Source organism: Oryzias latipes, chromosome 18 (assembly GCF_002234675.1).
Source record: "Oryzias latipes chromosome 18, ASM223467v1".
In the NCBI taxonomy this organism is placed as follows: Eukaryota; Metazoa; Chordata; class Actinopteri; order Beloniformes; family Adrianichthyidae; genus Oryzias; species Oryzias latipes.
This window is the reverse complement of record NC_019876.2, coordinates 22,182,959-22,200,597: the sequence shown is the minus strand read 5'-3', so window position 1 is coordinate 22,200,597 and position 17,639 is coordinate 22,182,959. Positions and strand designations below refer to the sequence as shown.

At 41.0% G+C, this 17,639-nt stretch overlaps 1 protein-coding gene across 2 annotated transcripts in view; it reads right to left on the bottom strand.

Annotated features, from left to right (window-relative positions):
* LOC101163361 (protein NDRG2) overlaps positions 1-17,639 on the bottom strand; it is a 40,427-nt gene that overhangs the window by 3,292 nt on the left and 19,496 nt on the right. The window contains exons 1-15 of one of the 2 annotated variants that reach the window (XM_020711748.2): positions 11,371-11,492; positions 10,964-11,049; positions 8,856-8,900; positions 7,045-7,150; positions 6,843-6,963; positions 6,408-6,470; positions 4,986-5,046; positions 3,527-3,613; positions 3,392-3,448; positions 3,158-3,261; positions 3,040-3,078; positions 2,910-2,961; positions 2,780-2,827; positions 2,104-2,139; positions 1,443-1,494 (exon numbers count right to left, since the gene is read on the bottom strand). In XM_020711748.2, the coding sequence (XP_020567407.1) occupies positions 1,443-1,494; positions 2,104-2,139; positions 2,780-2,827; positions 2,910-2,961; positions 3,040-3,078; positions 3,158-3,261; positions 3,392-3,448; positions 3,527-3,613; positions 4,986-5,046; positions 6,408-6,470; positions 6,843-6,963; positions 7,045-7,150; positions 8,856-8,900; positions 10,964-11,038 (946 nt within the window). In that variant the 5' untranslated portion in view covers positions 11,039-11,049; positions 11,371-11,492. Of the gene's footprint in view, positions 1-1,442; positions 1,495-2,103; positions 2,140-2,779; positions 2,828-2,909; positions 2,962-3,039; positions 3,079-3,157; positions 3,262-3,391; positions 3,449-3,526; positions 3,614-4,985; positions 5,047-6,407; positions 6,471-6,842; positions 6,964-7,044; positions 7,151-8,855; positions 8,901-10,963; positions 11,050-11,370; positions 11,493-17,639 lie in introns of those variants that run through there. The other variant, XM_020711747.2, reaches the window with a different exon arrangement.

Genomic DNA, 17,639 nt, shown 5'->3' with positions numbered 1-17,639 from the left:
CTGTAAATTCATTATCAGATTACAGCATCGCAGGTGAGGAGAAAACTACAATTCAAGCAGGTCTGATACATATTTTCATGTCATGTTTCCTTTAGTAACCTAAAGTTCTTTTCCTTCTTACGTTGTGTCTGACATAAGTGCATGTCCGCCACTAACAGTTGGAAGAGGCTTGGTGTGAAATGTCCAAACGGTGCAAACCTGACGAATTGGGCAGGAAACGGAAACGCTGCATTACTAACATCCATTGCAAAATGGCGGGCATGGATTAACATCAAGTACGGAGCGAGGCCTTGTTTTATCTTTATTTGAAAAATAAACGCAGACGTTGTCAGATTTCCTCTCCACCGTGGTCACACTATTTTCGAACGGTTGGCGCCGCTTTTCGTGAATTAATAGGGACGCCATCCACACGTCGCTACCAGATCCAAGTCTCAGATTGGTCAAAGTTTGACCTATTTTAACTTGAATCCAACAGACATTATTTTTTTTAATGTTTATGGAGAGATTTTGCCACAACCCACTTTGTAAAAAGATCTGTGGCTGTTAGAATGAAGCAGCTGCTCCACAGAGCGAACCGTGACTCTGATCAGAGCAGCTGGAGTCTCGTAGCTTCGTGTTTGCTGGCAGGGAGGCTGCTTTGTTACAGTGTGCGGTCCATAGAAGGGTTCGGACCGCAGTCCGTTTGGCTGCAAATGCACTTAATAATAATCATAACAATAATAAAAGCACGTTTAGAAGATAATCTCGCTCTTTGTCGGAGCTCTGCTTGTTTACAACAGACTTCATAATTTCTTCTTCTATGGTAGTATCATAATTTGTTCAGACCAATCACTATCTGTCATGTCATCGGACCAACGGACAGCAAATCACATAGTGTGACGTCAGCACTAGCCGAAGAAACCTGAACGGTTTTAGCACGCCAAATGGTTATGGTACCTACACCAGCTTGGCAGAATTGTTCCAAAGCGACACAGAGGATGAATAAATTCAACAGATTTATTGGTTTGAAGTGGTATAAAGAGTTTAATGGACTTCTTAGCGTGTTCTTTCTGCTATAGTTTTCTGAATAATTGTTCACATGTTCATATTCTAGACTATACTAGACTAGGCAAAGAAGCATCAGTGTGTTACGGTAGTGAAGCGTGTTTAAATTCAGTCTATCATTGTTATCTATTCCATTATCATCATTTCAAGATGAAAGTCCGTTCTTGGTCCTGTATTTTTGTTAAATACATTTCTTCCAAAAGTACAACTTATGTGTTTTTCTTCCTTCTTTTTAATGCATTTTTTAGCTGCTGCAACAAAAAGGGAAATAACGATACTTTAATAATAAATATAAATTTGACTTTTTTTTTCTTTTAGCAATAATAAAAACTCCTTGATAATCTTCTTATGAAGAATCCAAAGAAATCCTTTATGAAGCACTATAGAAAAGCACTTACTGTAGCCCATGCCTTGAATGAAATACTTGAACGCTTCGGTCAGTTTAGCCGGCTGTGGATGAAAAACAAAACTATAAGGATTTTTTTCATCAACGTTTTTGTCTGACAGAACTCCTCCATCACATTATGTTAACACACAAAGGCATAAGGTGAGGGGGGGCACACCAGATAAAACTGCTAAATATCAACTCTTTTTAAAAGTAAATTTAAAAAATGATTACATTAGTACACAGTATTTATATGTTATAAAAAAAATTCTATATAATTTCTGTTCAACAATTAATCCTAATCAGAAAATTGGACATTTGTTTATTTCAATAAATTATTGTGTATTAAAGGTTCCTATTAGGAAGTCTTAACAACTTGTGTAGTATTTCTAAATTCTGAATAACTGAACCACACAGCATGAATGACTAAATGTGTAAATCGCGTGTGTTGTTTTAAACACTTAAATATATGACAGAAATATACTAAAAGAGAAATAGTAGATGCTATGCTGAAACATGAATGGTTTTGTTCTTTTTTATTCATTCCTCACTGATTTTTCTACTTTAATGTTAAGCTCTTCTTTCACATTTTATAGTGAAATAATAGTGAAAATAAATGAACACAAAAAAAACTGAGGAAACAACAATAGAAACGTCTGAGTGGAAAAATGTACCTGAGTGAGCTGCGGGAGTCCACCAGCATCAGCCATCTGTGAAGGAACGGACAGGTGAAACACAGACACAACCACACACAAACAGCACAAAGAACTGACAATGAAAAAGCAACAAACAGATCACGAACACACAAAAGTACAACAAGGACACAGACAACAAACGGGCACAAAAGACATCCAACAGAAAACACAAAAACAGGCACAAATGACACAGAAACAACATGCAGACACAAAAAGACGACAATCAGGCACAAAATGAAAAGGCAGGAACAAACAAGGAAAAGATAAGCAACAATTATGAACAGCCAACAATAAGAAATTAAACAAACAGAGAAGTGGCAAACACAGAACCTATTAAATGGTGTTTACTGATATAGCATTTCTACTTTGCACTGATGCCCAAAGCACTTTACTGTCACAGTCCCATTCACCTGTTCACACTCCCACTTCTGCCATACATGCTGCTACGCTGTTACCACCAGCAGCAGTGCGGGGCTCAGTATCTGCCCAAGGACACTTCAACACATGGGCAGAATAGGCACAAACAAACAAGGATGAACAAAAAAAAGACAACATACACGCACAAGAATGCAGACATAAACATACAAGACCAGAAATGAACAAACAACAATAAACAGGAAGACATGGTTACAGGTACAGAGAGGGGGAGGCGCACCTTCAGGAAGGATGTTGTTGTTGGATCCAGCTTGCTGTTGCACTCCACCTGTTGGTCACAGACGGAAAAGACAGTCAACCCCTAAACCTCAAATCCTAATCCCAAAGTCATGTTTTTGACCAAAACTTACAGCAGCCTCCTCATAAGGAGCTTGATCACCCACCACCAGCATGACGGGACACCTGAAATTGAACTGTCATTAGACACAACAGAGTTTTCTATAACTATTTCCATTTTTAGCTATTGAAAGCCGCAGTTACTTGAAGGTGTAGTTACGGTCGAGGCTCAGGTCTCTGCGGCTGCAGGAAGAAAACCCGACGTTAGTTCAGCTTCTTCAGTGAAAATATGAATGTTTCTGATGAGTGTGGGACCCCCCACCCGTTGTAGGATTTCCAGAAGAGCTCTATGTTGACCAGGTTAGAAGCTTTGTTAATGCGCTCCCGGTGGAACTGCACCACATCTGTGTTTGAAGACAGCTCCTCCTGCAACAGCCGTTAACACTTTTATTCAAACTTTTCCAGTCACAACCTTACGTTAGTTCTGCTGAGATGTCTCAGGATGCAAGTGATGACTTTGCATCCTGCAAAAATAAATGAAGGAAAGCAGTCGCACCTGACTGAAGAGGTGACACAGAATCTGCTCTGTGAGGGAGGAGGTGACTGAGCTGAGCTGCACCAAGGACAGGTCAGAAAACATCATCAAGAAAAAGAAAAACATGTCGAAAACACCAAAGATGAGCAGACAAACCTTCTGAGCGGCCCAGTCCAGCCAACCCCGAGCGTCAGTGTCGATGTTGACCAGGACCAGCCCCTCCACCGCGTCCGGGTTAGCCAGCTGCAGAAACAACAAACCACTTTGCCTCATATTTAAAAAGAGGACAAACTCATTTCTACAACACGGCAATCTGTCCTCACTTTTTTGTTTGAATTTCTCCATCTAAAGACATTTGTTTTGTTTTTCCTATAAAAAAATACCTACAGAATTTAAACAAATCTACATTTAGATGCAGAAACAGGTCAAAGGTCTGAAGATTCTGGAATGAGCAAAAAGACTGACGCAAAGGGAGATTTTTGATCTGAGCATCGCATAATCCTATGAAGAAATAAGTTCATTTTTGCAACTGAGTATGAAGCAGATGAGACTCTGAGATCTTGGTTCTCAGCAGGATCACTGATGAAGGACAAGCGGTTAGGATATCAGGGTCAGGCGGCAGAAAGGAGCTTCCTTCAGGAGTTTAAGATACGTTCACGACGCCCTCTGCAACAAACGTTCAAGCAGCGACTTCCAATTAAAAATCTCTGTAAACATGCATGAATGCGAGTTTCAAGCTTCCACTTTTAAAACTCTTGCGTTCACGCGTCAATGCTTGCATGTTTGTATGAGCGTTTTCGGGCTGCAAGGACAAAACGTGTTGCCATTGAATCGGCGTTAAACCAGTTTAACGTTGTCCTCAGATTTGGTAATGACATTTGGATGGTGTCCCTTTTAATTCACTTAAGTGCCAACCGCTTAAAGATTGTGGTTTGTTCTCAGCCGGAATTCTATGACACCAAGTCTTTCATATGTTAGAATAGAGCTGTGAAAGAAAAGATTTGACATTTCACACCAAACCTTTTCCAACTGCAGATGGTGGACATGTACTACTAGTAAACAGTAGATAAAGAAAACGAAGAAGAAGCCCCTCCCTGCTTGTCCAGTGTGAGCATCATTGGCTAAATACGCATTCAAGGATGCATTAGAGATAAGACGGGAAGCTTGGACATCCAGGAAGATCTCAAAGTACATCTGGGACCATATATAGAGGAGAGCTGAGAAGTTTTGGACTTCTGGAGACAATGTCACCTGGAGTCCTCCCAGGTCAGACTTTACAAGCATTTGTTACCAGGAGGAAGCCCCAGCGCAGACCCAGGACACTCTGGAGAGATTTGATCCCCAATGATCTGACAAACCCTCAGTGTCCTCCTGGAAGAGGTAGACAGGAAGGCTTGGATCTCCTCGTGGAGACCGCTGCACCACAAACCAAACCCCAGAGAAGTGAAGGATAATAGATAGATGGAAGGACAATTTCATCTGTTTTAGTTTCATCACTCAAGTCTGACCTGACTGCCTGCGTTCAACTCCCACCCATTTGATTAAAAATTTTAAATAGGACCCGATTTCTATGAAAACAAGGGTCAACATGAGTTCAAGGAACAAATGATCTCACTGTGAACTTGGAGAGGACGTACGCTCCAGCCCCCACTCCCACTCCGATTACTGTACGGAAGCTGGAAAACACAGATTAACACAATCACACACAGAACTGTGAGGGTGAAGGTTCTCCACTCATGTGCTGACAGAGAAATTATAGATGTTTTTAACATCAATAACATTTATTCAAAAATGAGCTCTAGTTCAGAGTATAAAACAGGCAACAACAATAATAATGGCATTTACTGCAGACAAGGGCACATATTTATATGGATAACCGATGATTCAAAAGTAAGTATGTCTGTAAAATATAAATCTGTAAAAACAAAAGCTGTGACAATTATTTTTTAGCAACAGTTTAAACAGTAAAAACCTGGTTTGAGGATCAAGGATGTGTAGGAGGGCTTTAAAAGCTCATTTCAACACCACTCATCTCTGTAACTTTAAGTCTGACCAGCTGCTGTTTTGCAGAGTGTTTGTGGTCAGCAGGACCAGAGATCCTCATGACAGCTACAAAAACTCAAAGCATCAACTGACAGAGTTTTTTTCAAAGATTTCAAACAAACATTACTTATAATTAAAGACCCACGCTAAAGAAATTGTGTTTTTAGTCTTTTCAGCATATTCTTGTGCCATTTTTCTGATGATGGAGGACATACAGTATATAGTATATACTGTATATACAGCATTTAAATAAAATTAAGCTCAAATTGCGTTTCTGATTATTTATTTATCCAAATTGTTAAACAGGAGCAGACATATAAAATGATCTTTAAAAAAGCTTTTAGTTGTTGCGTAGAAGTTACAGTCAGGGGCCACGAGCTCCCTGCTCTGCTCCATTCCACTCTGATGCATCCACTTGTAGACAAATAGATTCATGTACGTCTTTGTTTTCCTCGTCCAAGCTGGTTTTTGGCTCAAAACTGTACAGCTGGATAGCTTAAATATTGCTCACCATTTTTGTTGCACTGGTAATGTTAGGTTGGGGGTGTGAGGGGCTGCAAGCTCGCAGGAGAGAGATGGATGATGGGAACTGGGGGCAGGCTTCGCCCAAAACTCAGAGGCAAATGTCTATTGAACCACTGCAGAAACTATGTCTTTAGAAAACGACACCGTTTTTTGACTTTGGATAAAAAATTAAATCATTATACTTAAAAGACCACTGGAAACACTTTTACAACAGATCAAAAGATGACCAGATTGGGACTCTAAACATTTTAAACCGGTTAAACCGCTACACACAATTTTAAAGCTGCCTTACAACGCACAGTGTGAAGATAGAAACAGGATGTATATAGAAATGTGTCATCAGCATACAGACGAATATTGACATTTCCTGATCACAGGGTTTATATAAACCAAGCATTAAACCCTGAGGATCACCTTTGTTGGGATTCTACACACACAATGACTTCCTTTTTCAAACTTGGTAACCTACTTGAAAAACTGCAGCACAGCTGGGATCATCTCTGCTATGGTCTCCATGGAGGGATATTGGTACCTGCAGCAACAAAACCACACCTGAGGTCAAGACGAGGTGAAATGTAACATCTGTGGACGCATCTGTTGACCTGAAGTTCCTTATTCACGTTAAACTGACTATATTAACAGCAATACCTCCTAATTAGGAACCTTATATTCTAGAGGAATAACCCGCAAAATTTAGTGGCCTCTTGGCAGAGAGGACAGAAAAAAAGGAATAATTACACTCACTTAAACTTCTGATATCAGCGCATTAGAGTGTGGTGAAGAGGAAGATGTAGAAATGAGGAGTATTTTTAGAGATTACTTTACGGCTCGCACAGAAAATATTTCTCTTTCTGGGAGATACACAAAGGTTACGTCCGAACATAAGATTCTTTACACAACATACCCCGGGGGGTAAGCAGGCGCCCCCTCCTCCTGCCCCGGAGCATTGATGTGAATCAGGGTGAAGTTCTTGACAATCTCTTGCATCTCCTCGAATTTGAAGAGAGGATCGAAGCAGCTCTTACCTGTCAGGGAGGAGGAGAAAATAAGACCAACAAACTTCTGACAGATATCAGGGAACCGGAGGGTGACAGGGGGGCACTCACTGTCCAGACCCACATCGTGGAAGGTGAGGATGGCGGGCCTGCGGCTGGTCCGTGAGCCATGGAGGGTCACATGCAGGACACCATGGGGGGTCTCGACGGTGTGTTCCTACAGAAACACGAAGCTTTTACTCAAACCATTTCTCTGTTTCATCTTTAGAATCGCAGCAGGACATTATTTTAGACAAGTTAGAGATCTGTCCAAACTCTTTACAGCAAACTATGAGGAAAACAAACATTATCTTAAATATTTTGATCAATTTATATCTCGGGGAAAAATGTTTTAATCCTGTTCTTCACATTTGGCAAAACTGTACATTTCCGTAATAAAAACCACTTTTAGATGAAAAACCAGATTTTATTGTGTGGACAATTGTATTGATATATTTATTTATGTTATTATTAAGCCACGTTCACACCATCCTGAGAAACACATGTTCAAACAGCCACTTTCATTGAAAACCCGGCATCTGCATTTAAAACTCTCACATTCACACGTTGCTACACAAGTTTCACAATTGTTTCCATGTACAAAACTCACGGCCATTGAGCAACTTGGATTTGGTAGCCACATATGGATGGTGTCCTTTTTAGCTCACGGAGGAGACAACCGTTTGAAAATTGATCATGCAGGACAAATAAATACCTGGCCAGAATTATAACACAGTAATTCTTTCATATATCGGAATAGAGCTGTGAATAAAAAGTCTAGAGTTAGGTTCAAGAGATTTGCACCACTTGGACATGTCACACCCCGCCTCGTCCAACTGTAGGTGGCAGACATGCGCTAGACAACAGTAGCAAAAAATATGCTGAAACCCCTCCCTGCTCATTTAGTGGGAACACCATGGATTAAATGCACATTATAGGACCTGTGTTTAGCGCGTTCTTGAAAAAATTCTATGTACTTCTCAAAGGTGACTCCCCCAAAGGGTAAATCGCCCCTCCCCTGTTTTTGCATAACCTAAATTTCTTTTGTGTTTCTGTTTATGACTGTGAAACCAGAGTCAGCAGCATGACTGTGTTGGGACATTACTTATTTAAATTTCCTTCTGGATGACAGTGTGGATTGTTCTTTCCCAACTACTAGAACAAAAAGATGTTTAAAGAAATTGTGTCAAATGCCAGTTTGTTTGTTTTTAACTCCCATGTTTATAGCAAGCAGCAGTGGATGCAGATTATTAATAGATTTTTCCTTGATTGTGCATCTATGAAGGCTTTGTGAACAATGTATATAAAGTTGGGTTTTCCACCAAGTCCATTCTTAAATTATACTTGAACTGGCCAGGAGTCTGCCGGATCTTTTGTGTGTCTTTTTTAATTATGTCATGTCTATTTATGATGCTGTGTGAACCAGTGTGTCATGAATGATGTGAAGCCGTGTGACCATACAGTGTGGTAGAATGTTCTAATAATGTTCCGTTTGTATTTTTTGATGTGGAACAACAACAGATGACTCAACCTTGTGGATCTGTCATTAATTCTTGTTAACCTGTTTGCTCACATATTTAATTTACACTTTATTTTCTTGCAAGTAATACAATGAATCTGGAAAACTTTTCCTGCACTGTTCAGTACCAGGTATTTATCTCTGAGTCACACTAGTTGAAGGTTTAGCTAAAGATTATACTATGAATGGAATCAACGTTAAAATGAATCGTTACACCCCTACTAAAGGTGTTACACAAAAGGGAAAAAAGCTTCCAATGAAGCCACGTGTCTATGCGGTTCTCTTTACAGACTCAGGTCTTTCAGGACCATCTCCCTGCTTTCCCATCATTCTCCCCCCTTGTTTTGTTTTTTTAAAGCCTCACCTGTCCTTGGTCCAGGAGGATCCTAGCAGCCAGCTCCACAGCATCCTGTCAGAAAGGTCACAGAGATTTTGTTAGAGAAACACAAACTGAAGTGGGTGAGAGATTAATCAAACTTTTGGGTTTCAATTCACACATTAGACTTGATCTTTTTTATTAAATCTCTGTGCTCTGTGGAAACTTGTAAAATTCTAATGTATAATCTACATTATTCTCCAGAATCTTGCTTTTATTGGTCCTAAATTGAGTCACTGGCTCCTAATTAACACCGAGGCGGGATGGGCACAGCAGAAAGCCTCTTCATGCTGGGTACTTCATGTTCATCTGCAGCAAAAAATCCATAAAACCAAACAATGAGTTGCTGGCATGATAGGCTCTCAGGAAATTAAAGCCGCTTGGTTTTCTGAGAGGAAGTGGGAGGTTGAGGAGACAGAGGAGAGTCTTGGAGGTTTGGATGCAAGATGTGTTTGACCTAATTACATCTATTTCTCTTTAACTGTCTCAAAAAAATCACTATTATTGATTTCCTTTTTCAAATTCCTCAAATAATGATCCTAAAAGCTCACAGATCGATGAGTCTCAGCTCTCTTTCACAATAAAAGAGGGAAGAAAAATAGATGAAAACAAACACGACTGCAAAAAACTGAGGCATCGTCTGATCAGAGACACCAGTCTCACACCGGAAGGATAATGAGGATATCATATGACATTTAGCAAGTGTCTGAAGTCCTTTCTATTAAAATGAGTTTACTGGGAATTAAATAAAATACTAGTACGGACTACTCAGACTTTTAGGGAAGATGCAGGAATATTCCTTTTGGCAGAATGTTTCCTCTGAAAAGCCTAGTCCTAACGAAAACTGAAGGATGAAAATATGCCATAAACCAAACTGTCCATCGCAGTAAACAGATATGTGTAAACTCTGTGAACCTCATTTTCACCGAGGGCCACATCAGCATAGTGGTTGTCCTCAAAGGGCCAGATGTAACTAAATGTAATGAAAAATAAACGTAACTTCTCCTTAATTTTAAATAACTCATTATTTATTTACTTTAACTTTTAAAGTGACAATTACAGTTGCATAGAAAACATATGTTTGCTTGTTACTCTAGCATAAATCCTTTTAAATTTGATTCTGTCAGGTTAGGTTATATTGACAGTGTTTAAGTCCTAATGTACAGTTACCCAATCCAATATTTTAAGTCCAATTCCCCCTAGATTTGAATAAATACACACCAATTTTTATTTTTTATTTTAAAAAATTACAAACGTTTATGCTCTTGCGGGCCAAATAAAATGAAATGGCGGGCCACATTTGGCCCGTGGGCCTTGACTTTGACACATGTGATCTCTAGTCTGAAGAGCCTTTGAGCGAGGGGAACACTAAGAAGACCAGAGAACACAAATTCTGCTGCTTCCATTTGGACCAGAACACTTATGGAAACCTTGTTTTTTAGGGAATGCTGCATTGTTCTTTGTCCCCACAGGGTGTCAGCAGAGAGGCAGAGGCTGCTCCTCTACATCTGCAGGCTAGCATCAGCGCAGCAGAGCGAGGATCAGCTCTCATTCCCTGAAGGCTTTGACGTCAACCCAGCAGAAATGAGCCAACGCTGCAGCTATGCAAGAAACCCTTTCAGCTCCCACATGAGTGCCTGTAACCCGTGTTGTCACATGTATAATGTGCTCAGACTCAGAAGAGCAAAACCTCACATTCATGTGTGTGGCACACACAAATAAACCGCCGCTTCTTTTTCTGTCTCTGCAGATGTTTTGCATTTCCGATCATGTGAAAAATCTTCATCTGCTCTTTAAACCTGCATGGAGGCTGGGTTTTAGTATGCAGCAGGAGTGTGTGTGTGTGCACGAGCACAGGTGTCAACATTCACATGCACCAGAGTCCACATTTGAGTGAAAGTGTTGGTGTATATTTGTGTGCACGTGTGTCCACATTCACATGCATGTGCACGAGTGTCCACATTTATGCAAAGAGTTTGTGGAAGCCTGGAACCTTGTTTTTTCGTGTACGCTGAATTATGCATGTGTGCACAGTGGTGTGCATGTGTGTGCACATTCACATGCATGATCCGCGTGTGCACTCCAGCATCTCTGACCTTAGCTGCGTCGGCCTGACCCGTGAGTAAAGGCTTTTCCTCCGTAATGGCAATCTCCTGCATCTCCGTTGTCATGGTGACGCTTCCTGAAGATAAAAGAAAGAATCAATATGTTGCATTTCGACTCTACAATAACCCTCTGTAAAGTGGGCGTGGTTGTTCCCGGCGCACGCTGTGATCTGTACAGGCGTTGCTGCACACACACACACACACACACACTGTGATTAAACATTGCACATGGCTGCTTTCCTCTGGGATTTGGTCTGAGCTGTGAGGCTTGTGAAAGTTAATTAGTCGATAGTGCTAGCAGAGATGGAAAGAAAAAGAAAAGTTAAAGAAGCAAATGAGATAGAATCATCAACAAACTGTTAAAAGCTGCATAAAAAGGAAGACATGCGTGAAAGCACCAAAGGTCCTGGCGTCTCCGTTTGTCTCCTAACTGCCTTTTTCTGGTTCATATGAATCCTTCAGCGATTCATCAGGCTGCCATCGTAAAACTGTTCCGCCCTTTAATGCTGACATCATCAGAGTATAGCGTCTCCATTGTCTGCCGATGAGAACAAACCTTTAGCTGCCTGCAGAAACATGAGTAGATAATGAAAATGTTGTGAAACGGGAGTCTGTGGACTATTGATTCAGGAAGCATGCTTCTATTTTAATCATCAGTTGGGCTAGGTGTTTTTCTGCACTGCATTATTGATGTATGTCCATTGACTTTGAACCTGCTGTTTGTCCTACAGAGTTTAAATAAGCATTTCATTGTCTGAGATGTGAGGCTGCTGATCCATGAACAAAAAAAAGGACAAAAGAAAGGTTTGTCTGAATGTTGGCTGATTTTGATGAATCTGTAATAATTACACATTCATCTGTGGAGTTTGATACACACTAGTAGAGACTTACGAACAAAAATAAAGGCCATGGTGTAAGCATGTTTGTTTTAAAACCAAACGTAAATCGAAGAGTTTAATATAAACGGAGTCTGAATCTAAAACGAGGAAAGTCAGCGAGTCAGAGTTACGCTCCTGGGTCATTGGCCTGGATATCCTGGGACATAGCCGGGTCAGGGCTTGGCTTGATTCGGAATCCTGACGCTTAACTGGGTCAGGGCTTGGGCCTGGCCCGGGGTCATGGTATGTAGCAAGGTCAAAAACAGGCCGGGACAAAAACATAAGATATGAGCAGAACGGAGGAGACTGAGCAGCTCCAAACCAGCAGGGGAGCAGAGGTGAGGCTCAAACAGAGCTTAGACCAGGTGACGATGATGAGGCGGACTCCAAAAACAGAAGCTTGGGACTTGGGTGCATCATAACACCATGACAGACTAATGTTCAGGCCTTAAGCCCATTCACCTGTATACGGGGGGTTGACCTGTACAGCTGCTGCAGGTTTTTTGAACGTACTGACGTGTGTTATAAAGAGAGACAGCTGCATCACAAGGGGAGCACAGGTCACAGGTGTGTCTTGCAGTTTCCTTTAGGTTTGTGCGGCCTAACGAAATTGGAACATACCAGTGTTGTGCATGTGGGAAGTGTATTGTGAAGTATTTTTAAGGGTTAAGTAAGTTACAGGTACTAACGCTGTACGGGGGATCCTATTGTACGATGTCCCTTACTGATTATGCACAAATGGTGAACATAGTGGATGTGCAGGTGATCCGCAAATACCCGCAGGACGCCTGGGGGAAACCTACACGAGCTACACTCTGATTGTCTGATTTCCTCATCTCTAGCAGTCAGGCTGCCAGCAAGAAGCACTCACTTATCATGTAAACAGCACTAACAGGCCCCTAGCGCAGTGTGCAGGGTTTGTGTGTGTGTGTGTGTGTGTGTATGTGTGGGTGTGGGGGGGGGGGGCGTACCTGCGTCTCACCTACTTTACACACTCTTACACACTCTTACGTGTTGTTTGAGTGTTTGGTATCACCTGCAGCATGCCCACAGAATAAATGTGCATAACATTTCCTCTACTAAGAGACTCTGGTTCAAACAGACAAAGCAACACATTCAAGACTTTTTCAGCTGGTTTTAGAGATTTTGGAAGCTCTTCCTCCTCTCACAGAGCAGTCACAGGCGCTGCTAGAACAGAGACATTTGGCATGTATCCCAGTTACCATAAAAATGCAAAGCTAACCGTAGCTTTATAATTTAAGCTGAGGACTCCTTCAATTAAAAGTTTCTTCCTTACAGAAATGTGAAGATCAGTTAAAAAAAAGAAAATAAAACTGGATTGTTCGAGCCAAAAGAAAAAGCATCTTCACACCCGCCCCCCACCCCTTCACAGCTTCACAACAGCTATTTAAGAAGCAGTTTTAAAAGAGGAGCCGAGGATGAGTCAGACACCCACAGATGAAGAACGGGGAGGAAAGCAGGTCGACACAAACAGCAGCTGTGTCACTATTTTCATCTGTTCCTGCCTGCCGTTTCTGCTGCACATTTCTAAATGTTACCGAAGCCGTTCACAGTCAGAAACGGTGAGAAACAGTGATGCTCCTGGTGACCACGTGTGAGGACATGGTCCCATCTGCAACAATTTTAGCCGGCTGTTTTCAAAAACACAGGTCTGCCTTTGTTCAGCCTTAAAGAAAAAAAGTTTCAAATAAGTCAACAGGCGTCCACACTGTGCATGTTTGACAGCTTCATGCTCAGAGTGACATTCTGACCCAACATGCAGGTCCTAGTCACATGACCGGAGAGCGCCTGTAGGCCCATGCATCATTCATGCTCCCATAAATCCATGACTGTTTCTATCTGCAGGTTCTGCATCGCATTAGAGAAGGAGGAAGGAGTTAGTGTTTGTGCTTGTGTGTGTTCGCCCATGCGTGTGTGTGTATGTGTGGGTGTGTTCTTCATTGGAAAATGAACAGCTGCCTAGAGGGAATCCAGCGGAAGTGATTACTCACCACACAACCCAACGTGCATGAAAACACTCACTGATGCTCACTATCCATCAGCCATACATCCCTGTCCGTCCATATATCCGTCCATCCATCATCCATCTCTTAACCATCCATCCATACATTTATCTGTTTAGCTTTCTGTCAATCATCCATCCATCTACTAGATATTTATCCATCTATCTATTATCAATCTATCAAACAATCATCCTTCTACACAATCCATCCATCCATATATCAACCTCAATCATCCTTTAATATAATAATAATAATAATAATAATAAACTTTATTTATATAGCACTTTTCGAAATCCAGATTACAAAGTGCTGTACAATTAATATGAGACAAAATCAGTGTTAAAAACAGTTTCCAGTATGGAGAAATAAAACCAGCACACATATGAGATGGTGATAGTGGTTAGAATCAATAAAATAGATAAATCAGTAAAATCAAGAAAACAATGAAATCGATAAAATCAATAAAATCAATAAAATACAATGTTTAGATTTAAGAACCAATAAAATCATTAAAAGCACACCTGAAGAGGTAAGTTTTTAAAAGGGATTTAAATACTGGTAGGGACCCAGCGAGCCTGATCTCTTCAGGGAGACTGTTCCAGAGTGTTGGGGCTCTTACAGCAAAGGCCCTATCTCCCCTGGTCTTCAATCTAGATTGTGGGATTGTTAAAAGGCCTTTTGCCAAAGATCTAAGATTGCGACCAGGTACATAAGGAGTGAGGAGATCGGCTATATATTTAGGGGCCAGACCACAGAGTGCTTTAAAAGCAATCAATAAAATCTTAAAGTCTATTCTAAAACGGACTGGGAGCCAGTGCAAAGACGCTAAAACTGGAGTGATGTGGTCTCTCATTCTGGTTCCAGTTATGAGTCTGGCGGCAGATGTCCCTCATCCATCCATCCACCATCCATCTTTTTACCCATTCAACCTTTTATCCATCCAATGTTTTATCCACCCATTATTTCCCCATCCATTCATCATTTTACCCTTCTATTATCCATCCTTCCACCTTTCCATCATCCATTCATCTACCGATCTATTATTCTTGAGTCACCCATTCATCCTCCTTCATTTAATGTATTACCCATCAATTCATCTAACAACCATCCATTGGTTTTCCATTCATTCATCCATTTATAAATTCTTTCACTTTCAGAGAAGATTCAAAATATTATTGTCTTTCTTTTAGCTGTAAAAAGAAATGTAACCTCCTGAGTTTTCTTTTTCTTTTTTTGAAACTACCCGACTTCATTTACATGTACCAAACGGAGCATTTCAGTCTTTTCTTGATTCCATTTTTCATGATGCAATCAGTGGGGTTTGTTTTGCTACTGCGGCGTGGATGACCCACATATGCGTTTGCTGCAGCCTCACTCTGCATGCATCGATATGAGTTCTGCTTCTGCAGCAGCATCTAAAAAAGAGAGTAAAGTGTATTCTACCTCACACAGGAAAGTGTGTGAGCAGAGTCATGAGACAATGCATTATCAATAAAAAAAAACAGTAGATTGAAATTTTCAGATTAATGTATTGTCATATGCACAGATTTCACTGGCACAACCCAAACAAGGCTGACTGTGGAGCACTGCCAAGTGCTTCGTAAACTCCTGTAAGTAACGTGGGTCTAAAAGAGGACATTTTATAAATCAGGGATGGTTTTATTAACTTTTAAAGGTTAATACGTTTTATCAGTTTTATGTGACAATCCTAAATACACTCAAGTTTCACCTTGACTGTATTTTAGGAATCAAAACTTAATGAAAGTGTCATGTTTTCAGCATCAAGCTACATTCATATCACCCTCGGCAACATGCGTTCAAGCTACCACTAACAATGAAAAGTCGATGTAGACGTGCATATGATGCATTACTCTCCCCTTCAAGCACAGCTATGCTATTTTCTGCTTTCTGGCTCTACGTACGAAACGTGTGGGCATGGAACGCCTGTTGGGAGTTAAACCAGATCAAACTTTGATCAGTCAAGAACTCAGATTTGGTAATGGCCAAATGTTTGAAAATAGATCAACTGATTATGGTTTGAGCCTGGTCGGAATTCTCTGACACCAAATCTTTCAGATATCAGAACAGAGCTGCGAAAGAAAAAGCCTGGAGAAAGATTTACAACATTTTGCACCAAGCCTTTTCCGACTGTAGGTGGCAGACATTCGCTAAATACAGTAGAAAAAGAAAAAGAAGCTTGTCCAAAATGTGCTTTTGAAAAGTTCTTGACAGCGTGTCACATGCTCAGTGTGACATGCGGCGCTGTGGTGACATCAAACTGTTCCAGCTCATGTTGGTGGTCTTGAGCTCAGCCACTGTACCAAACAGCGCAGTGTGATAGTAACACTTTTCTGTGGATCAGCTCTCCATTATTATTTTAATTTATCCAAAATTTGTCTCTGAGTTGTGGTCAGGACTGCTGGCACGGAGCAACCCTGCCCCCCCTTCCCATCACCCACAATTTTAATCTGAAGTTTCTTTATATATGTCCTCCATGAAGAAATCAGAGGAAGTGGTCACATGAGGTTTCAGCACTGGTAGAGGTCTGTCGTAACTCTTATGTTGCGCCCCATCTACTCTTTCCTGAACACATGCTTCCCTGCACATCCTCCTCCTGCTGCAGTGTTTAATCGGCCTAACATCCTCCATCAGTCCGTATCTCTGACTCACTGTGTTTCAGAGCATAATAACTGCTAAACTGCACAGGAGGCGCCGTCTGTCACCACGGACAGGAAGAGATGGGCAGATTTTTGTGTACAGCAGGGAAGGTGGAAGAGAGAACCAGGAAAAAACATGTTGGAAGCTGAGAGGAGAACCCCTCCAGGTTTCAGCTGTCAGACTGCACTTCATCTGCAGAAAAGTTTCCATCTCTCAGATGTCAGCCGGGTCATGTGACACGTGGCTGTACAGATTCATAAACCAGAAGCACGGCGCTCGCCCTCCTGCAGAAATGTTCCTGTTCCGTTTTTGATCTTCCCGTGTCTTTGCTCCTCTGTACCTCACTGACTACATAGTTCTTTCAAATGTATAGCCATGACACAAGAACTCCGCATTTAGGTGGGACTTGTTGTTCTGAGCACAGAGCAGTTGGTCAAAATGATTTAAATGAGTTAAATACAAAAAGAAATCCTGGAATTAATTTATAAGCTAAAATGTTTTCATTTATCAAACTAACCCCTTTTTTTTCTAGAAATTAAATGTTAATTTTCTTTTACTCATTCAACCCAAACGAAATCATTGGGGTTGATTGTGCGTTTTTAAGTTACCATCTTCTTGTATTCTCTTCAGATAGTTCTGGCAGAGCTTGGGTTTCTGTTTTGGGTCAATACCTCCTGACCTCCTGGTTACATACCAGAGGGAACGGTATGTTGTTGGAGAATGCTGTGGTGTCACTGACCCTGGATTCGGTAAAACAGCCTCGTACCATCACACTTCCAGGCTTTGACAAGTGGGGTCACACCGTTGTGGAGTCAGTCTTTCACATTTTTGATGAGTTACTAACCAAATGTTTCACATTTTGATCCATTAGTCCATAACATCTTCCACTAGATTTTGTAGTCCAGTGTTTGCTGGTTCATTAAGCTTGTTCTGTCTTTTTCTGATGTCTTATACATGCTTTCCTCGCCCTGTCAACTCTGCAGCTCCGAGACATCTCTTCACCATGAAGAGTTAATAAATGAGCATAAATAAATTAGCCACAAATTAGTATTTTGTATCAACAAATTTACATTTTATTAGTATTTTATGCACACAGGTTAGCATTAG